Below are 23,530 nucleotides of genomic sequence, written 5' to 3'. Positions count from 1 at the left end.
CTGAGAGCGCTTGCAAGTCCCCTATACGCTTTACTGAAGCGAGAGCCAGTAGAAACACTGTCTTGAAAGATAAGTGTTTGACATCTATAGATTGGATCGTCTCGAATGGGGCACCTTTCATGGCCTCCAAGACCGTAGAAAGGTCCCATATGGGAACTGAGGGAGGTCTGGGAGGATTTAACCTCTTAGCTCCTCTAAGGAAGCGAATGACCAGATCGTTCCTTCCAAGTGACTGGCCAAGCGTTGGTTCAGTGAACGCTGCTATAGCCGCCACATAAACTTTGAGCGTGGATGGGGTTCTGCCCTTATCCAGAAGCTCTTGTAGGAAGGAGAGAACCTCCGTTACTCCACAACCCTGGGGTGAAAAGCCGCGTGCTGTGCACCAGCTAGAGAACACAGACCATTTTGAGGAATAGAGCCACCTCGTAGAGGGGGCTCTAGCCTGCATGATCGTGTTTAACACCCCCTGTGGGAGATCAGTGGGTACCCGTTGATGGTCACGCATGTAGGGACCAAAGCTCCGGGCGAGGATGCCATATCGAGCCCCTGGCCTGAGAGAGGAGGTCTCTCCTCACTGGTATTGGCCATGGGGCAGCGCTTGTCAGCTGCATCAGAACTGGGAACCAAACCTGGTTCTTCCAGAACGGAGCCACTAGTAGCACTGAGCATCCGCTTTCCCTGATCCGCTCTAACACCTGAGGTAGGAGCGCGACGGGGGGAAAAGCATAGAGCGGGCAGCGGGGCCAGACGTGGGCCAGTGCATCCCTGCTCTTGGAGAAAAACTCTGGGCAGTGAGCGTTTTCTTGAGACGCAAACAGGTCTATTTCCGCTCTGCCGAATGTCTTCAAGTCAAGTCAAGTCAAGTCAAATTTTATTTCTATAGCACATTTAAAAACAACAGAGTTGCGCCAAAGTGCTGTACAGAGCTACAGTGTGCAAATAAAAAGCATTAGAATAGACAAGACAAAATACAATTATAGACACGATTACACCCAATATAATCCACTTAATAGATCATATAAAATCAATCAAAAGAGACTTAATTAAAAGCCAGAGAGAATAAATAAGTTTTAAGAGCCGATTTAAAACTGGATAATGACGGGGCAGACCTCACAGCGAAGGGCAAACTGTTCCAGAGTTTAGGTGCCGCAGCAGAGAAGGCCCGACCACCCTTGGTTTTGCAGCGAAAGCGCGGGACAGTTAAAAGAAGCTGATTACAAGACCTGAGAGTTCTTTGGGGAATGTACAAAGTAAGAAGGTCATATAGGTATTTTGGTGCAACACCGGATAACGCCTTGTACACAAAAACTGCTATTTTAAAATCGATTCTGAACTTCACCGGAAGCCAATGTAAAGTTTCTAGGATAGGTGAAATGTGATCTCTCTTTTTTGTACCGGTCAGAAGTCTCGCTGTAGCATTTTGAACAATTTGCAGGCGAGAGATAGTAGTTTGAGGCAGACCACAGTACAGGGAATTACAGTAGTCCAGCCGTGATGTAATGAAGGCGTGGATTACAATCTCTAAATCTTTCTGAGACAAGAAATGTTTTACCTTTGCAATCGATCTCAAGTGAAAGAAACTGCCTTTTACCACTGAGCTGACTTGTTTATCAAAGTTTAGTGCCGAATCAAATGTAAATCCGAGATTCCTTACATGAGGTCGAGCACTGACAGGGATCGAACCAGAATTAGAAGTAGATGAGAAGCTAGAGGGGCCTAAAGTCAAAATTTCGCTCTTACTTTCATTTAAGTGTAAGAAATTATTTGCCATCCAACATTTGATCTCCTCAAAACAGTCACACAGTGCTTCCAGGGGATAAGACATATCAGTTTTTGCCGGTAGATAAAACTGTGTATCGTCAGCGTAACAGTGATAGGATATCCTATGTTTCTCAAAAATGGCACCCAGTGGCAACATATAGAGTGAAAAGAGGAGCGGGCTTAAAATGGACCCTTGGGGCACACCACAAAGGAGGGGGACAGATGTAGAAGTAAACTTCCCCATATTTACTGAGAAGGTTCTGTCTTTGAGATACGAGGCTAACCACTGCAAGGCAACACCCTGAATGCCCACCACTTTTTCCAAACGATGCAGCAAGATACTATGGTCGATCGTATCAAAAGCAGCACTTAAATCTAATAAGACAAGCACTGCGTGCGATCCGGTGTCGAGGATTTGCAAAAGGTCATTGTTGACCTTCAACAAAGCAGTTTCTGTACTGTGCATAGATCTAAAACCAGACTGAAAAGTATCAGAAATATTGGATGTACTGAGATAGGCATTCAACTGGCTATGCACAACTCTCTCTAAAAGTTTAGAAATAAAAGGCAACTTAGATATAGGTCTAAAATTATTGAGGAGAGATGGATCCAAATGGGGTTTCTTAAGCAGAGGGTGAACTACAGCATGTTTAAAACTAGCAGGGACAATTCCGGTCGCTAGAGAACTATTAATAATATCTGTTACAGCTGGGCACAAAGTTTCGAACACTTCCTTAAAGAGACGAGTAGGAACAACATCAGACTCACAACTGGAACATTTTTCCCTAGAAACAATATCAGCCAGCTGAGAAGAGGAAACAGGGTGAAAACAAGTTAGTGAATCGATTGGTGAGCAGGTCAGATGTGGAGTATATATTACTGGCTTAATGGAACCCTTGATCGTCAAAACTTTTTCATTAAAAAACTGTGAAAAGTTCTCACATGTTTCTCGAGATAGAACAAGAGTAGGGGCTGGTAATGGTTTTAGCACAGAATCAATTGTCTTAAACAGCATTCTCGGCCGGTTTGCATTTTCTGTGATGAGTTTTGAGAGGAATTTGGATTTTTCCTCTTTCACTGATTTTTGGTAAGTGATTAAGCATGCAGTTAAACATTCATATGAAATTTGAAGTTTATCTTTCTTCCACTTACGCTCTGCCTTACGACACTCTTGTCTAAGAGAGCGAGTAAAATCATTTAACCAAGGCTGTGAGGGGCCCTTTCCCTTAGCTTTCCTGGGCTTAAGGGGAGCAACAACGTCTAAAGAAATGGAGCAGGCTTTAGTAAAAACCTCCACCATCTCTTCAGTATTTAATTCGTCAGATGGGATGACATTCGCAAGGTTGGCCTGATAGTACTCAGAAAATAAGCTGGCAGTAGAAGGTTGGATAAAACGAGAGTAGTTCAAAGACTTTGAGCGAGTTGAGGTGGGAACAACACAAGCAGATTCAAACACAATTGGCATATGGTCTGAGATAGCAGCATCAACTACTCTCAGATTTGTTATGGGAAAACCATGTGACAACACCAGATCTAAAATGTGACCCAGATTATGAGTAGGGATAAAGACTGATTGTGACAGGTTAAAAGATTCAATAAGACAAGAAAATTCTTTCACCAAAGGTTTAGATGGACAACAGATATGAATGTTAAAGTCTCCTAGAATCAACAGCCTATCACAACGGGATACAATATTAGAAAGAAACTCAGAGAATTGTTGGATGAAATCTTTGTTAAATTTAGGAGGCCTGTAAATCAATGCACATAATACAGGACTCCCTATGTTAATTCTCATTAACTGTACTTCAAAGCTTGAGTACACATCCGTTTGCAGTTGATTGTTTTTAAAATGATTTTTAAAAACAGTAGCAACACCCCCACCCTGACCGGAAAGTCTTGGGGTGGTAAAAAAGGCACAATCCGGGGGAGAAAGTTCACCAAGAGATGAGAATTCATCGGGTTTCAGCCAGGTTTCAGTCACAAATAGAAAGTCCAGTGAGTTTGTAGTGAAAAAGTCATTTAAAATGAACGATTTATTAGATAATGACCTCGCGTTTATCAAGGCCATCCTCAGTGTCTGAGATTCTGCTATTTCATGATTTGGAGATGAAATCTTAATAGAACAAAGATTTAGCAGGTTTACTGACCGTAACTTTGCGACTGGCTTGGAGGAAGACCGACAGGATGAAATTACTGGAATGACGTCATTTGCCAGAGAAGTGAACTGTGCGTCTTTATAGAAACTGCGCCGGGATCCTCGGTGGACATAACGAGGACGGCGCACAATTTTCAAGTGAGCACAGAAATTATAAATGTCCACAGGCAGACGATATGTTGAGTTTAGTTTATGCAGATCCAGAGATGAGTAGAAGATAGCCATACTTGTATGATAATCAAGAGTCGGAACAGCAGTGTAGAAAAGTACATTAAAACAGCTGTGACATGCCAGAACAGTGAGCAGGAAGGACAGCATCCTCTGAAGCGCCACCATCACCAGGTCTAAAGTCCTAACACACGTTAGTGAAGCCGCTGTTGTAATAGATAGCCGGCGAGTAAATCGAGCAATATCCACATCAATACGATCCTCCGGCCGAAAGGCAGTAGCATCCCAGTCCGCAGCAGGACCGTCCGAGCGCAGAGCTGAGTCTATGCGACTCAGCCGATGGTATAGATGAAGAGTATGCAGGTGGATCGGGAAATCCCGCGATTTACAGCCGATCATCCGGCGGAGACGGCCGATTCAATATTGCACTCACAAGACAAAGTCTTCCACGGCAAGCCAATGTTTATGGAGATGAAGTGTTGGCAGGAAGTTCGGGCGAACCCCGCGATTAACAGCTGATCGTCCAGCCGAGAGTAGTCGATCACACTCGCCAAAATCCTTCCTACACCAGCCAGTAAGAGCCATCCTCATCAGAGGAAATATAATTTAAGCGGACGAAAGGCCTTCAAGTAGACAGGCGCTCCCTTGAATCCAAAACGGATAGCTCAAAATTAAAATATAAGTTCATGCAAGAAAACTGAGCTGGTAGAGCAGCGGCAGTCAGACACGCCAGCGTGCGCTCCAACCGGAAGAGGACATCTTCCACAGCAGTTGGACTGTCTGCGGGTGTAGAGACCATTCCCCTGCCGGAACATTGTTCCTGGACAGTCTGTCTGGTCCCACATTTAGGTGGCCAGGCACATGCGCTGCTCTGAGCGAGCGCAGGTTGTGCTGAGCCCATACCAGGAGGTGTTCCGTCAGCCTGTAAAGGTTTCGGGATGTGATGCCTCCCTGGCGATTTATGTAGGCTACCACTGACATGTTGTCCGAGCGGACCAAGACGTGGTGTCCTTTTATCTGGGGGCGAAAGCGCCTCAGCGTGTTGTCTACTGCCATCATTTCTAGGCAGTTTATGTGCAGAAGCTTTTCCCGTTCTGACCACTGGCCGAAGAACGGTCTGCCCATGAGCAGCGCTCCCCATCCCGAGGTGGAGGCGTCCGTAGACACCACCTTCACACTCGAGGAAGTCCCCAGGCTTACACCTGACTGGTACCAGTCTGTCGCTTTCCAAGGTTTCAGTGCTGAGATGCATTTCTGATCGACCTTGAGGCGAAAAAGACCGGAAGTCCACGCTCGGCGCGGTACTCGCGCTTTTAGCCAGAACTGCAGCGGGTGCATGCGAAGCAGACCCAGCTGAAGAACTGCTGATGCTGCGGCCATGAGACCCAGCATCCTTTGAAACTGTTTGACTATAGCGCCGCGGCGGAAGGTTTCCGTCATGCGCTGAATAGCCAGTCTGCGCTGCGGCGATAGTTGAGCTGTCATAGACAGCGAGTCCAGTTCTGTGCCCAGAAAAGATATTCTCTGACTGGGAGACAGTGAACTTTTCGCCCACTTGGCTTCGAGACCCAGATTCTCGAGATGCTCGAGTAAAATGGTCCTGTGTTCTATGAGCTCTGAGTGTGACTGAGCTAGAACCAGCCAATCGTCCAAGATGCACATCGTGACTGTACGGGGTGCTAAGGACAGGCCAAACGGTAGGACTGTGTATTGATATGCCTGGCCCTCGAAGGCGAATCTCAAAAATCGCCTGTGACGTGACGCTATTTGTATTTGGAAATACGCGTCCTTCAGATCTATTGACACAAACCAGTCCCCCTGGCGAATTTGTGAGAGGATTTTCTTGGTCGTGAGCATTCTGAACCGGCGTTTTGCAAGCGCTTTGTTCAGCTGTCTTAGATCCAGAATGGGTCTGAGACCCCGGTCTTTTTTCGGTACCAGGAAATATTTGCTGTATAGACCCCCTTTGCTCTGAGCTTGAGATAAAGGATCTATGGCCCCTTTGCTCAACAGTTTCGCAATTTCGGCACGAAGTAGATGTGCTACTTCCTTTTCTACCGTGGTTCGATTCACGCCGCGCAACGGCGGGGGCGTCGAGCAAACTGTAGCGAATAGCCTCTTTTTATAATGTTCAGCACCCATTCTGATACCCCGGGAAGCTTTGGCCACGCATTTGCATGGATAGCTAGGGGTTGAATGAGATCTGGGCTCTGGCCGCGACATAGTGGTGGCCGGAGAGCTTCGGTATGCTGTAACATAGACGCCGTGCTTGCAGCGTTTGAGGCGGGGGGCGCGCTGATCACAGCGGGCAGCCTGTCCGCGCTCGACTCTCTTTGGGCGGATAGCTGAGAGAGAGAGAGCGGGGGAACCCCGTGGGGTTTGTCATGTCTGTGAGTGAATGTGGGCGCAGAACAGCGGGCAGCGGTAGCGCGGCGGGCAGAGGTGCAGTCTCAGAAAGGATGCCAGGCGAGTCCTCAGAGTCGCCATAGGCAGTAGCTCGCGAGAGCTGCGTTAACCCCAGGAAAGGGGCATCTTGAAAAAGACGCCCAGCTCTTTTAGTGCAATGAGAGTGTGTGTTGCGGCGGCGAACACACACACAAAACACAGTAGCAGAGAAAGGATATAACGCCGGATAGCGCAGCAGGAACGGCGGCTGAAGGCGGCGCAGCCAGCGGCTTCAGATGCAAGGCTCGTCCCGCTGAAAAGGCACTAAAAGTGGAACTCGAGGCCCACTCAGTGAAACCATTCACTCATGTACCAAATCTTCAGACCAAGTCTGCAAAACTGCAAGCTCATTATACGCTTTACACTCAGTTTGCAATTGAAAAATAAACTTTTTGCAAAACTCTAAACACAGGTCTCTACATTAGACACATCTCTCTCTTTTGTTTCATTTGGGAAACACTGCCATTTACAGTTTTTTACAATCGCTATGACAATTTTTTCAATACTTTTAACAAATTTCCTAAACTCTTACAGTTTTTTTCAGTCGCTAACAAGCGTTTGTCCAGCCAGTGTTCACATTTTCAAAACTCTAAACACAATTAGCACAGCATCAGTCTTTTGTGGCCATACCATTCACACATTTCTTGTCGTTTTCACTCAATATGCAGTCAGTGAACACATTTCCATAATGCTTAAATTTTCTTAACAGACAATCTATACCTCCCAACAAAATTATGGATTGTTTTTGTAGTATTTACAAATGTTAACACACAACATCCCACAATAGCAAAAACAATATTCCAAACCTTAGATACAGTATGGACTGCATATATTTACTGTATTTACCATTTACATGAAACTTTTACCGTTTTTGTAAATTTCATGATTTTAGCAAAATGTGATTTTGATTGCTAGCAAAATGTGTTGCTTTTGAACAATGTCATGAAGAAACAAGCTTTTCGAGTCCATATGCATCTTCCTGGAGTAATGATGCTGAAAATTCAGCTTTTCATCACAGGAATAAATTACATTTTACACAATTTGTTACATGACATACATATTTTTAAACAGAAATCAGTTATTTCAAATTGTACTAATATTTTACAATATGAAAGTTTATAAAAACCTCTGCTTCTGCAATGATATCAGTTCAAAAACAATATATCAGTGAGAGAGTCAAGGAGCTACAACGACAATATGTCCAGGTATAGTGTACTGTACAGTATATTCAATTCAATGTCCAGTTCTATAAGCTTTGCACTTTGCAAGTAGGTAACCTACACAGTACAGTATAGTATACAGTAATGACATGATTTACATAATCTTTGTTTTGAGAGTTATGGAATTGGAGGCCAACCAGGCCCCTCATGAATTCATATACATAGATGAGGCAGGATTCAATCTGGCCAAAAGGCGTCGACCAGGACGAAATGTAATGTGGAGGTGGAAGGTTTATGACCATCAGCCACATGAGCAGATGTCCCTCCTTGAAGCCATGGATGCTGGCTCCAAGGGTGGATCCGACATACCAAGCAGTTTTATCCCAGGTGCATCGCCTTGGATGATATCAGATGTGATCTTGATGAAAACATGTGGCCTAACCCTGAAGATCGCAGAGATTAGATACAGTAATTTTATGTTTTTTTTTGTCCCCCCCCCCCTTTTTTTTGCTGTTGTTTTTTTGTTCACAATGCTCTTGTGAGTTTAATGGATATTTTGTTCACTGTCAGATTTGAGTCTGTTTGAGTCAGATTTCCAGTGTTTTGGTAAAGTTAGTGTGTGCACAGAGAAACGTGTTCTGTTTTGAAATGAAGAGTTAGTATATATTTAACAAAATGTGTTTTTGAGAAGACAATTAACCATTTGGCCAATTGTGTTTTGTAGGTGTGAGTCTGTGTTAAGAGTTTAGAAAAAGTATCTGAAGTATGGGTAAGCGCTTGTTAGCGATTGAAAAAAACTGTAATGTTTTACAGAAAGAGAGATTTATTCAACAAATTGGTTTAGGCTATTGAGAAATTGGTTCAGAAAATGGGATTTAGTGTTTTAGCAATTCAGAAAAACTGTAATAATAATTAGTCCATATGTTGCACAATAAACACGATCTGTTGATAGAAGGCATAATCAGTGTGTACAAGTGCAATCGCGGGGCAAATTAAATATGTTGAGGAAAAAGCATCTACACTACAACTAGCGAGGACCCCTATGCCCATCAACAACCATTTGATAGTTATATTGAGTACAAACAAGTGTATAATAAAACAAAGTGGAAGAAAAACATAACATAATGTAATTTATATCACTTGACAAACTGTTTTTTAATGATAACAATAGGCTTCAGCAATACGTGAACGTTACATTGTTCTTTTTATGGAAAAATAAAAGATAATAGGCCTACTTTGATTCTTACATGTACAAATTGTCATTACTGTAATACTGAGAGTAAGGTGAATGCAAGTGCTTAAGCTTTTTTATTGCTTGAATTGCAAAACATGCCTCAGAAAACAGAGAAAATTCTACAATATAATCAGTAGAATACACCTTAAAAAAGACAAAGTAAAAGTTATTTTTTTTAATATATAAGTTGAAAGTATTTGAAGAAGATCATCAAATCCTTCTGCAAATGTTAGAAGGTTGGGGAAAAAAATAAAATAACTGGTCAAAACCCCAATATTATTGAAACAAATAAGTATTATCAAACAAGTATTTGATGTTTATATAAAGGCAAATGCAAATGCAAATGCAAAATAAAAAAAAAAAGTAATGGGAATGTCATGCAACAAAACTTTTTTGGAAGAAGTTTTGGAACTTCTTTTATATATAATTATTTTATATAAATAAATAAATAAATCAACACGGTCTACTATAGAAATTATAGAAAAATAAAACTCTAAACAAGTTCCAAATTTGAGGTTAATGAAAATGTAAAAATGAAATACCAGTGACATTTTTGATCAGGTGTAATACCCAAAAAAGACACCAGGTGACAACCATGCTCCATTATAACTATAATGCATTCTATAATGTGTTTTTCCATGTTTCCTGCAAAGTCTTCTGCCATGATGTCAGTGAAGTCTTCCATGCAACATAACAATTCCAGCCAAGCAGTAAGTGATGCTGCACATCACTAAGGTAGAGGGGATATAATTATTATGGTATCTAGAGTGGCACAAATTTCATCCGAGACTTGTCTCCTTGCCCTTCACCTTCCTCCTCCTCCTCCTCCTCCTCCACTCCAGTGTCCTCAACCTCTTCCTTCATGTCTTTCTGAATCCATTGTTCCAAAACTGAATGAACTGACTCTGGCCCGTTTATCTATCTATTTAAGATTCTGATAGGTGTGTGATCAATTTTGACTCTTAGTGTTTCCACTTGGGTAATTGTGTGCTAACTGAGCTGAAGCTGTGCTGACTTGAGCAAACAATATTGAATGCTAGTGCTTTCTAAATGTCAACATGGTGTAGGCAATGAGAAATGAAGGGATTTGTTTGTAGTGTTTTGCAGTGACAGTTCAACAAATCTGACTTATGTGTTAAAACAGGGGAATAGTGTTTATAGTTTAGGGAAATGGGTGTGCTTTTTGATAAATGGCATTATGGTTTTGAAATTTTAGTTCAAAAGCCTGGTTATAGTGTTTACAGTTTTTCTCGATTGCTTAAACACATTTCTTGAAACTATGCCTCGTATTCTCAAAACAGTAAAACACAAATCCATAACGTCTCACCCAATTCCCCAAACATCCTGTTTTCAGGTCAAAATGAAGCTCTATACTCAAAACCATTCACTCTTGCTGAAAAACCAAACTTCGCTCTCAGACAGGACACACAAGCCCTCAAAAACACACACACTACAACATAGTCTAACACACTGGTGCAATAAATTAAAAACAATATTTCCAAAACTGGTAAGTTATGTTGCTTGTGGTTCCCCTCCTCACAAAACTTTTCACATGATGAACACAAAAGACACAACCAAAGGATACATTGGCACATTTTTATTCATTCATGTACTACACAGTACAACACACACACACACACACACACACACACAAAAAATATTATTCCGCCTCAACATCCCGTCTTTGGTCTGGGACAGGTTGATTGATTGTTGCGTCCACATCACAGGCTATATTGGCCCTAGCCAGGCAGAGGGGTAAAATCCTCTTGCATGCCTGTTTCCCGTTAGCACGCATCACCTGAAATACTTGGCAGGCTTCTTCCATTTCATCGTCTCTGTGTCCTAGAAAAATAGAAGTACTGATTACTGTAACAGTAACACATCCTTTTTACAAAATGGAAGCTTTCAGAAAACTCTATCTGTATGTTTTGATGCAATTTGATGCATTTTTTTTAAATTAGTATAATGCAACAGCTACAGTACATGTATGTGTAGTAACAGCACATAGTACAGCTCTCAAAAAATACAGTAGAGAGCAGTCTGAAGTACATCTACCTGTTTTTCTCCCGGAAGGTTGATCGAGGCGACAGTGAATCGACTCAAATTTGGCCTTACTTGTAGCCCAGCCTCCCTCATTGTCATAACATGGACAAGGACATGGGCAACTAGAGTGGCACAAATTTCATCCGAGACTTGTCTCCTTGCCCTTCACCTTCCTCCTCCTCCACTCCAGTGTCCTCGACCTGTTCCTTCATGTATTTCTGGATCCATTGTTCTAAAACTGAATGAACTGACTCATACATATAAATGTCTATAACTCCAAAACAAAATGAGATATTTTCACCAAATTTGACACACACTAAAGGCTCACTCTGAGAACACATAAAAAAAGCGGTGGAACTACGCCACTTGGTGGTGCTATAATAGAACAAAACAAGGACATTGCCATTAATTACTTTATAATATCATGATATTACAGTAAATGCAACACTTTACGAATGCATTGGTGTACCGTTACAAAACTCTGTATGTGTCTTGATAATCCATTAAATCATATTTTTAGTTGTTTTTTTACTGTATATATGATTTTTCAGCCATTTTGCCTTAAATCGTCTTTAATTTCTCATTGTTGCAGTTGGTCTGACACTCCCAGCCATGTTGGCATGTCTTATTGTCTTCTTTGTGTTGGCCCCTATAATTGCTGAACACGGTAAGCTTTCCCTCACATCCAAAAACACACTTTTTTGGAGACATTCTTGAACAAATCCTATGCAGCGCTGGCTGCCGATGATTTCCTGTTGAAGCGCGTTGATGTGCCCGGTCTCGCTCTCCTCTGGTCGACGTGTGCGCGGGCGCGCTTTTCCGAGAGAAATGCTCATATAAGGAGTTCCACTCTCATCTACGTCATTAGATCCACGATCGAAAAAAAACAGCCGAAACTTGTACCAACCCGGAAGTAAGATTTTCGGCACAGAAATTCTCCGTTATTCGTCCAAAATATATTTTTTAAACTTTGCCCATGTTTAGCATGAGAATCCATCTCTTTAACACTGTAAACAACTCTGAATACATGAAACACCATTGTACCCCCCCTTTAATAAATATTATTGACTGCAATTGGATCCAACTCTCCTGCATATTTAGAATTCCCCAGCGTTACATATCAGTTCTTGAGCCATTATTATTTATCTTTATACTACCGCTGGGTCAAATTGTACGGTTATAATGCCCCAATTACACAACACGGTTATGACATTCAAATCTACACTGTTTGTAAACCTGCTCTATCCATTCAAACTGATCCAATTTCTGCATGTAATAACATGTAAATAACATTCTTTATTTTCAGAATTCTTTAACCTAAACAGAATTTTTAATTAAGGGTCTATTATTTCTTTTTGATCTAACTCATAAATTGCTTTTATTGGTGTAAGCTATTTTTCCATCTTAAATTGGCCAGATTAAATAGATCAATAATAGAATAAAACTTTTTTACAAGAAAATAGACTTACCTATTTGTGTGCACAAATAGGCCTAACCCCTAACCGTTCGGTTAGAGTAACTGCTTCATTCGACTGAATGGCCCAGAGAAGCGATCATGTGTCAGAAGTGAAAGTGAAAGAAGGAACTTCTGCAGTTTGGAGCGTTAAAAGTGCTGACGCACCGACTCTTTGTGTAAAGCTGAAGCGAGTAAACGTTCAAAAGCGGTGATCAGAAAGAGCTTTACCCAAAGCTGATTGTTAGAGCTATACTTTACATATTATACAGTGTGCAGGTGAAAGATGCTACACACATCGACAAAGACGCCGACCGCAGGATTCTCTTTTGAGAACACACGCAGGTGAGACATCTATAACAACATGATCAAGACGTAAACAATAAATAATATGATCAAGACATTACTACAATTTACATTGATTGCCAAGCGCTAATATGCTGACGAAGCCAAAACGATTGCAAAACATCAAAGTGTTTTGACACATGAATGAGTAAACATGGCCTACTCCTAAACAACATAATAGTAACAAAAAGTAGGCCTACCTTAATAATGCCATATCTTTTAATTGTATTGTATCTGTTTGCTTGTTTATTCATTTATAGAAATGCTGTTCTGGAAGCAAATTTATCAGAGAAGGGTTACAGTGCACCAAACGCCAGGAAGACTGGCACCACCATTGCTGGCCTGATATTCAAAGTCTGTTTTGACACTGCAAAGCATGATTTGTGTTGTTAATTACTGATTAAATATTTATAATTTAAGTCTATGTTGTAATTCATTTCCATATCATTTAAGTCTATACTGTAATTCAAGTAATTGCAAATAAACTTAGCTATATTAAATTAATATGATGGTATTTAATATTTAGTTATAATAAACCAAAAAATAAATGTATTTTATTTTAGGATGGAGTGATTTTAGGTGCAGACACCAGAGCCACAGATGATATGGTCGTAGCTGATAAAAACTGCATGAAAATCCATTACATAGCTCCCAAAATCTAGTGAGTGAATCTTTTGGTTGCTCATCATCATAGTTCAAGTCTCTGTCTAAACTAAATTTTATAGTGCCTGTTTTTATTGTTTTCTTTTTCTTTCGTTCTTCTTACCACAATAGCTGTTGTGGTGCAGGTGTTGCTGCTGATGCTGAGGTCACTACTCAGATGATGTCTTCAAATGTAGAACTGCATTCACTGAGCACAGGACGACCTCCTCTTGTGGCCATGGTGACCCGACAGCTCAAACAGATGCTGTTCAGGTGAAAGTGTCATAGTCGTTCAATTTGATTTAAGTGATTAAGCCAAAATGATTGATACATCAAAATACATCATTCTTTCTTTATTTAAGATATTGCTCACTAGTTAACTGATAATATTGGTTTATCTTAAAGAGCTATTTAAATATATCTTATCCAGGTCCAGGACTAGGGCTGATTGTTTCCCATTTTTTTTTGTAGGTATCAGGGGCACATTGGTTCTTCTCTAATTGTGGGAGGTGTGGATATTAATGGCCCACAGCTCTATAGCGTCTACCCTCATGGTTCCTATGATAAGCTTCCTTTCCTTACCATGGGTACTTTATCCACTTTATTTGAATGAACACAATCAAACATGTTTTTTTTCTGCACTTATTTAGCAAAACTATATTACAGGGTCTGGAGCAGCTGCTGCCATTTCTCTATTTGAAGATCGTTACAAGCCAAATATGGAGGTCAGACAACTGTTAAGACATTCTTATTGATATTTTCCAACATGGTATTGTATATGCTGTTATTGTAGTTACATTTGCATTTTAACTAGGGGTCTACGGACCCCTGAGGGCCCTTCAAAGGGGAAGTACACCCAAACACTTGCTTGATGCTCGAGAACAGACCTCATTGGTCCCTGCAGAAGTTCAATGAATGAACCTCAATCATTCTCGTGTCAAGCAAGCATGTTTGATCTTCCTTTTACCAAATTTGAGTGCTCAATGTAACATTTGCTGACAAAAGAAGACAAAGGTAAAAGACAACTTTTATGTGGAAATTAACTACTATCCAATGAATAATTGTAAATGCTGGAACAGTAAAATATGTTCCATAATAATAAATAATGATTTATGGCACATGTATAATCAACATATTTTCAAATAAAAATAATTAGTTTTTTGCAAAACATCCAACTGTCATCCAACTGTTTCACCCTGTTTCAGAATTTAAGGAATTTTGTTCCTGTTTTCTATTACAATCTGACATTTATATTTTATTCTTTGCTTCTTACCCTCAATGTAATCTTTATTGTTGAATCCCACTTCCCAAACACACGTTCTGTATTTGTTCTTGTCAATTCCACACCTACATATACGCTTGGGAAATGTAAAGCTGGAGGAAGGAAAGCAGCTGGTGAGAGATGCCATCACTGCAGGCATCTTCTGTGATCTGGGTTCTGGCAGCAATGTAGACCTATGTGTGATCACAGAGAAAGCTGTGGATTATCTGAGGGGATATGACCAGCCTGTTCAGAAAGGATTGAGGTAAGATTCCAGTGTAATGTGGAAGATTGCAGTAACATTAATTCTTCATCATTTTAAAATGAGAATTTTTTTCAATGTATCCATTTTCCTGGGTTTTCCAGAAAGCAGGGTTACCCCGAACTCTTGGTTGATAACATTTCTTACTCAGTTATCGGTTCCAAAACACGGCCAGAAGTAAGTTCAGTCAACTCACTGTGAACACACTCATACAGGAAGTTACATCCTAGTATAGAGCTCTGCAGTGATTATTATTTTTGTTGGCCAACCCAGAAGTTAGCATCACCCTGGTTCCCTCAACAAAAACTCAATAAGATGTTTACATTGGCTTTTTTGTATTATTGCAGAAAATAAGCTCTGTGAACAATAATAATGATAAAAAAAAGATTCTTACACTTTTTGTTCATAATGATTCTTCACAAATTAACAACTTTTAAATTTGAAGCCTATAAATACAATTGTCAGAGGGCTATAAACAAACTACACCACATCGCAGGACCTCAGCTTCACCATCACTAGCTTCCAACAAATTGACAACTTCCGACTAGCGAGTAGATGATTTTTCCAGTACAGTGTGATGACATTTAATGTCCCTGACAACCTTTGTAGTCCCATTCACAAAGCCACTTGTTAGCAACAGCCTTTTTCAAGACAAGTAAAAAATTTCAATGATAACCCTAATCCTAACCCTGACCCACAGACCTTATTTCTGGCCAAAAAAAAACCCTTTTAAAAATCTATTGACTTCAGGATGGTGGAACCGGAAGTGCTAACATGCTAACTCATTTCTGGGTTTTGGCCTACAAAATGTCATCCCTGCAGCACTCTATTCACTTACTTGTGAACTATTCTATGCCATTTTTTAGTAAACATAGGGCCAGATGTTTGGGGTTAAATAAAACACTGTCAGGATTTACTAAAGACATTACATTTGTAGATATTTTTAATGAAACCGAATGTTAAGGTTTCATTATAATACTATATATTGCTATATATTTACTTGTATATATATTTACCACGTAAACTTATGCACGACCTGCTTTCTGGAATATACCCCTAATCAACTCTCATCCTGATCAATTCTCTATTAATAACCTTCTGAGTTTACAACTGCACATATTTATTCATAAAATCTCTTAACATTCAAAAACATTTTCTCTCTTTCTTCTAATGCACCAGGGAGGGTACCTACAGATACAAGCCAGGCACTACTGCTGTGCTCACAAAAACAGTTATTCCATTACCACTGGATGTTGTGGATGAATCTGTCCAAGTGATGGACACTGAATGAGAATATATTCACATTTCTTTACACTCTTTCCTTCACTCTTTAGGAAATAAGGTATATGTGAATAGGTTTCCTTTGGATAAAATGGAAAACTATATTTTTCATAATTTTAGAAGTAGCCATATGTTTTAGGACTTTCCATGTATTCAGTAATTTGCATTTGAGCTACTCAAGACTGTATTGCAAAAATGCATAATATTAAAAAGTGTGTTTCCTTACCTTTCATTAACCCATCAGACATAAAATAGTCCATTCAATAAAATTTAAGATTAAAAAATGAAAGATTGTCATTTTTGTTGTATTTAAAAAAAAAAAAAAAAATTATCAAGCTAAATATTCATTTGTTGGATACAAAGGCAATATTAACCATAAATATTTGTATCGTCTTATAAGAGCTTTACAACCAGATATTTCAACATGATGGGAAATCTGTATTTTTCAAAAATTGATTACTACCACATTGTTCACAGCAAAGTGAGCAGACATATTTATACATATTTTTATTTATATATTTACAAACTCATGAAGAAACAAACTGCATGCCTTTTAAATATTTAAAGTTAGTGAAAGCATGATAATTATTCTTGGTCACAATTGTTACCGGTGGGGAACTATAAATCAGTCAGTTAAAAATGTATCAGTTGCTGAATAAGACCCATTATAAAGTTGCAATATTTTAATGTAAAAATATTGTAATTTTTTTTTAATAAAATGCAATTATGTTGGGAAAGGGCATCATAAATCAAGAATAAATATAAAAAGTATAATTTAATTTTTAGATTGTTTTGTAATATGCAAAGTTTGTGACACCACCTACATGTTTATGTGTCCTGTGATCATGAAATGTATGATCAAGAGCAAAGAGTTAATCAAGAGTTACCTACAATAACTATAGGACCAGTTTCTCAATACTAAGACCATTTGTTTTTTTTTAAATCTTTTCACACAGTGAGCACAACAGGCTAAACTGTGGATCATTTATCATTGCTTTAGCAAAATGCATTCAATGGCTAGATCTTTTAAATTACATAAACTATTTTCTCATTAATGAACAGGCCAATTTGAATGTTTACATACTCTCTTTTCAAATCTGTTAAATCCTAACATAATACAAAAGTATAATACCATATTGAAAATATTCCAAATAAAAAAAAAAAAAAAAAATGCTATCAAAATTATTAGATGCAAACACTCAGGTGTTAGTCTTTCAATTTCATCACCATTTATACAAAAGGGGGAACCTTAGGACAAATTGTGTATACTGTAATATATGGACCATGAAATGTATAAAATAAATTTTACAAAAGAAAACAGTGTTTGTTGGGTGAGAAACTTTGCGCGCCCTATCTTGCACCCAGCGCAATTGACTTTGTACACGACGCATGTATCATTCCTATTTTGCACCCGACGCACAGCGGACTTTTATGGCAAGCCAAAGTATTCATAAACGCCTAATCAGGCGTCTGATTGCACACTGACACTTCAAAAGCGTGCGTTTCGACAGCCAAACGCGCATCCCTGACGTGGAATTTGCCATAAAAGCGCGAGTTCTTATCGTGCGCTTTGTGGTCACAGAAAACGCGCGTCAGAAACGCACGGTTTTTGCATCAAAACGCACGTCCTCGACGGGTGATCTGCTATTTACAGTTTTTCTCGATTGCTTGAACACTATAACCAGGCTTTTGAACTAAAATTTCAAAACCATAATGCCATTTATCAAAAAGCACACACATTTCCCTAAACTATAAACACTATTCAATGTTTTGAGACATGAGTCAGATTTGTTGAACTGTCACTGCAAAACTCTATACACAAATCCCTTCATTTCAATCCACTATTGAGAGATTCTTGTGCAAAAAGATGAGTCTATCAACACTGTCTGGTGCAAGGCGAGACCGGTTGGCACTAATGATGTCCCCAGCAGAAAATTCTCAACTTTTCAGAAAATTCTCAACTTTTCAGAAAATTCTCAACTTTTCAGAAAATTCTCAACTTTTCAGAATGCCAGCGCACCGTAGGTCACGTGACAAGAACCAACCAGAGCGCAGCTGATGGTTGCTTTAGAACGCGGCGCGCCTAGCGTTTTCTACACGTTTTTAGGCGCGATATGTGAACGGCGCCTAAAGCAAAAACTAAAAGGATCAGCGCGAACTCAATGGCAAAACCGAAGTACCGTGGGACACGAGGGTAGATTGTCCCGTGCAGGGCTGACCGAACGGTCCGGGATTTTACCGTGTACCGTTGCATCCCTAGTGACTACGTTTACATGCAGCCAATAACCCGTTCAAAACCGGAATATTAGCAATAACCCGGTCGCGCACGGCCATGTAAACACCGGCAAAAACCCGAATAGGGTCATATCCCGTTTTTAAAAACCCAAATATGATCCTTGGGGTACCCCTTTTCTAACCCGAATATTTGGTCATGTAAACGCGTATCGGCATATCCCCATCAAAAGGAACATTGATTTGTGTTCTGCGCATGTTCTATTCGCAAGGAATCTTGGTCTTTTGAGTAGAGACGGCGCATACAAAAACCCACGTGCAGTATACTGGAAGTAAACAAGAAGTAGAGGTAAACATGGCGAGACGCAGCACAGCACCACACTTTTGGAGCGAGGAGGAAAGCGCAAACAAAGGCTATCGCTATCTGCCACGAACTATTCATTATCCGCGTGCTGCTGCTGTTGTTGTTGTCTTTGGATACAGGAAGAAGAATCGGAAATGACGCATATTGCGTCTTAAGGTTGTAACCGTGCGTCACCGTTTACATCGGGATATTGCCAATTGAAGACTCAAATTTCACCATTTAATGTTGTTTTTAGTATTATTATTACTTTTTATTAATATTCATAATCAGTAGTACTATGTATCTCTTTTATACTTTTTATATACATTCATAATCATTTGTACTCAATGTATTTTGTGAAGATGTGGGGGAAGAGAGACTTTGGGGGACTTGAGTGTGTGTTGGAGAGACTGTAATGTACACTCACCTAAAGGATTATTAGGAACACCATACTAATACTGTGTTTGACCCCCTTTCACCTTCAGAACTGCCTTAATACTACGTGGCATTGATTCAACAAGGTGCTGAAAGCATTTTTTAGAAATGTTGGCCCATATTGATAGGATAGCATCTTGCAGTTGATGGAGATTTGTGGGATGCACATCCAGGGCACGAAGCTCCCGTTCCACCACATCCCAAAGATGCTCTATTGGGTTGAGATCTGGTGACTGTGGGGGCCATTTTAGTACAGTGAACTCATTGTCATGTTCAAGAAACCAATTTGAAATGATTCGAGCTTTGTGACATGGTGCATTATCCTGCTGGAAGTAGCCATCAGAGGATGGGTACATGGTGGTCATAAAGGGATGGACATGGTCAGAAACAATGCTCAGGTAGGCCGTGGCATTTAAACGATGCCCAATTGGCACTAAGGGGCCTAAAGTGTGCCAAGAAAACATCCCCCACACCATTACACCACCACCACCAGCCTGCACAGTGGTAACAAGGCATGATGGATCCATGTTCTCATTCTGTTTACGCCTAATTCTGACTCTACCATCTGAATGTCTCAACAGAAATCGAGACTCATCAGACCAGGCAACATTTTTCCAGTCTTCAACTGTCCAATTTTGGTGAGCTCGTGCAAATTGTAGCCTCTTTTTCCTATTTGTAGTGGAGATGAGTGGTACCCGGTGGGGTCTTCTGCTGTTGTAGCCCATCCGCCTCAAGGTTGTGCGTGTTGTGGCTTCACAAATGCTTTGCTGCATACCTCGGTTGTAACGAGTGGTTATTTCAGTCAAAGGTGCTCTTCTATCAGCTTGAATCAGAAGGGCCATTCTCCTCTGACCTCTAGCATCAACAAGGCATTTTCGCCCACAGGACTGCCGCATACTGGATGTTTTTCCCTTTTCACACCATTCTTTGTAAACCCTAGAAATGGTTGTGCGTGAAAATCCCAGTAACTGAGCAGATTGTGCAATACTCAGACCGGCCCGTCTGGCACCAACAACCATGCCACGCTCAAAATTGCTTAAATCACCTTTCTTTCCCATTCTGACATTCAGTTTGGAGTTCAGGATATTGTCTTGACCAGGACCACACCCCTAAATGCATTGAAGCAACTGCCGTGTGATTGGTTGATTAGATAATTGCATTAATGAGAAATTGAACAGGTGTTCCTAATAATCCTTTAGGTGAGTGTATATTCAGTGTTTATACAAGCATAGCATAAGGGCATAGCATATGCTAAATGTATGTGTTGCTATAGTGATGTAGTTTTTTCCTGGTCACCATATAAGAACTGAGCCTTTTGTCAGAAAGGCAGAGAAGATGATGAGAAACTAGCATGAGGACTTTGTATTGGTCCACTGCCTCTTCTCCCTATGTTTTATATAATTAAATAAATAAGAGATCTCTTGGCAAAATCACTGGTGTCTGTTTCCATGAAATCAAACAACAGGGGAAAGCAAGATTTTTAAATCAACAATTTGGCGTCACGACGAACAGGATTCGCATATCCAGGCATTGGTCTCAGTCATTCAGGTAAGACTTTTTTATTCTTATAAAAGTTCTAAGTCTGCCTGATGATTAGAGACAATGACTGTAACTGCTGAAAAGAACTGTGTTGTTTAAGGAACCTGTGGTTTTGCCAATGAATATAAAACATAGTATAATAAAAATAAAAAATAAAAATAATTCAATTTAATTTGGCTTATTTAAGTTCTCTGAAAAGTAAACCTCTAAAATTATTTGATATGCTGGGATTGAGATGGATCTTTTTTAGAAAAAAGACCATCTAGTCAAAAATTTGGGAGAATTAGCTGTAAGACGGTTAAACTAGAAATTTGCTTGGTTGTCACCGTTTGGTGTTTGGGGATATGGCGGGACTGTAAAAACGAAGGCAGATTAATCCCTAAAGTATATCCAGCACGGAGGATTCGTACTCAGAAGGAGGCGAGGAGGTGAAACACAAGCAATGCTTGATTGACATGAGCGGTTAAGTGTGGCGAGTCTGTTTAAAACGATGGCAGGAAAAAAACTCTAAAACATTGTAACACGCTGGAGTAATACAAGTATAAACTAGTTAGGATCGCGTGCATTTCAATTTTGACCGTAAAGCTGTTCAAATATTTGAGGATACTGATCCGAGTAAGCTTAAAGAAAGAAAAAAAAGAAAAGAAAAAGAAAACAAAGAAATTAATCTGAGAGAAAATCCACAAATATTTAAAAAAAGAAAAGAATGAAAAAAAAAAACTGTTTCGAGTTAACTGGAAACTAAACAAAAATACTGAAAAACATCAGAGTTAACTTTTCTTTAAAAATGTATTTTGTTCTGTGAAGTGAAAAAGAGGGAAAGAGAGTGAGGCAGCCCCTCCCTTTAGAATTTGCTCCATACCTTCACACACACATATACTGTAGTTTGGAGAAGGGAGGGAGAGAGAGAGAAGAAGGGCAGCCTCTGACACACACACATACATACATGCACATATGCATACACACACATACATAGGCTTGCAGTTCTGAGCACACACACATACATACAGAGGGAGGGAGAGAGAGAGAAGCAGAGTACCATAGCCCCACTCTAAGAGACACACATATTCACACTCACAGACACACACAGTCCTGCTGTTTGAGTGCATCGGCACAGAGTGATAAAACTTTGCACGATGGCAGAAAGTGACTGTAACAGCAGAACAATTTCGGCTTGGTACCTTGAAAGAAAGAGCAAGAAACAAGCTAAGCTTTTGAAAAAAGGACTAGATATAAATGCAAATATCGATGCACAGTTTCGCTGGTTTGTGTCTCAAAAAGATAAGATGAAATCACAAGCATTCCCAATACTGGCCGCTCATTGGATTGTGAGACAAGGTGGAATTTGTTGCGATCTAAATGGAGGTCCAGTTCCACTTGTTGAAGCAATGAAGCCTCAAATTGAAGCATTTAACAAGTTGATCAAAATCATGTCTATTAAATGTTCAGATGGAGAAAATACAACCAATGATGATTTGTTTGATCCAGATTGGACAAACATAATAACTGAAGCTGAAAGGAAATATTCACAACCACCAGTGAAATCCGCTGCCACAGTAATGCCTCCTCCTTACAAACCAATCTATCCAGCTTTGCCTGAACAATATACAAGTCCATCTAAACATCTGACACAGCCTCAAGCTTCGAGATCAAAAGGAGGTCCAATTGACAAGATGTACATTGCATCTGCACAAGCAGCTCCAATAATAACAAGGTCTAAATCAGCCCAGCCAAACAGAGACATGCTGCAATGTACACCAGCTCGTAATTATGGATCTGACTGGGGTGATGAGACAAGGGATGATGACATGATCACAGTTGACAAGATCGGTCCTGATCTTTCTTCACCTGCTGCTAAAAGGGAAGACTTACAATCTGAAATGATGACAGAAGAAAGACCATTCACACCAGGAGAACGTCAAGCCATTCTCACAGCTTTGCCTTCTCTGAAGAGACAAGATCCAAACACAGAGTTTTGGCGAGAATTAGATTCTCTGGTTGAAGCGCATCAAATGACATTAAAAGACATACACACCATTGTGAAAGCTAAAATCCCAAGAGACAGATGGGAACGCTTGCCAGCTTCGATAACAACAGCCCACTGGATAAATTTGTGGATTGATGACCAAGGACGACCTCTAGGTCTTTGGAAAACATTATGGGCCCTATTTTAACGATCTGAAACGCAAGTGTCAAAGCGCAAAGCGCAAGTAACTTTGTGGGCGGGTCTTGGCGCTGTTGCTATTTTCCCGGCGGGATAAATGACTCTTGCGCCAGGCGCAAATCTAAAATGGGTTGGTCTGAAGTAGCTTCATTATTCACAGGTGTGGTTTGGGCGTAACGTGAAATAAACCAATCAGAGCGTCATCTCACATTCCCTTTAAGAGCAGACACGCTTTTTCTAAAGCGGATTCCTATTGTAACGGCGGATTTGCCAGGCGCGCACCAGGAGCGGTTCACAGCCGAGGAGAGCATCGCTCTCGTCACGGCCGTAAAAGAGAGAAGTTACATTGAAATGGAGAAACCCACCCAAATTAACTTCGGTTAAAAAGGCGTATGATAATTTGGGTAAATGTGTAAGCTAGATGTATGCTTTTATAATAAATTGTCTATCTATCTATCTATCTATCATAATAATGTATGATTTGCAAAAATGAAAACTGCTGCTTCTGTGTAGATGAGAGAATCAAAGTGTATGCGCGTTGTGCACACGCTACATTGATTATGACCAAGCATGCGCCCTTAAAATAGCATGAATAACATGCGCAACG

At 40.2% G+C, this 23,530-nt stretch overlaps 1 protein-coding gene across 2 annotated transcripts; it reads left to right on the top strand.

Annotated features, from left to right (window-relative positions):
* The first annotated feature begins 12,509 nt into the window (after positions 1 to 12,509).
* LOC308696956 (proteasome subunit beta type-7-like) lies at positions 12,510 to 17,353 on the top strand. 2 transcript variants are annotated; one of them, XM_081375956.1, is made up of 9 exons: positions 12,510 to 12,764; positions 13,025 to 13,118; positions 13,328 to 13,425; positions 13,539 to 13,679; positions 13,878 to 13,993; positions 14,073 to 14,131; positions 14,781 to 14,932; positions 15,034 to 15,106; positions 16,109 to 16,488. In XM_081375956.1, the coding sequence occupies exons 1-9, from the start codon at positions 12,706 to 12,708 to the stop codon at positions 16,190 to 16,192; spliced, it is 876 nt and encodes a 291-aa protein (XP_081232082.1). In that variant the 5' UTR covers positions 12,510 to 12,705; the 3' UTR covers positions 16,193 to 16,488. The 2 variants fall into 2 exon arrangements, with proteins under 2 accessions (XP_081232082.1, XP_081232083.1); XM_081375957.1 differs by lacking the exon at positions 15,034 to 15,106 and having other exon boundaries at positions 16,109 to 17,353.
* The last annotated feature ends 6,177 nt before the right edge of the window (positions 17,354 to 23,530 follow it).

This window comes from Scardinius erythrophthalmus (assembly GCF_964197995.2).
Source record: "Scardinius erythrophthalmus genome assembly, chromosome: 10".
Taxonomy (NCBI): domain Eukaryota; kingdom Metazoa; phylum Chordata; class Actinopteri; order Cypriniformes; family Leuciscidae; genus Scardinius; species Scardinius erythrophthalmus.
This window is presented reverse-complemented; position numbering and strand designations above follow the sequence as displayed.

Coding starts and splice junctions, on each gene's coding strand:
- LOC308696956 (XM_081375956.1), top strand. CDS start 12,706: ATGCTACACACATCGACAAAGACGCCGACCGCAGGATTCTCTTTTGAG. Junction 13,119..13,327: donor TTGCTGGCCTGATATTCAAA/GTCTGTTTTGAC, acceptor ATTTTATTTTAG/GATGGAGTGATTTTAGGTGC. Junction 14,132..14,780: donor GTTACAAGCCAAATATGGAG/GTCAGACAACTG, acceptor GGAAATGTAAAG/CTGGAGGAAGGAAAGCAGCT.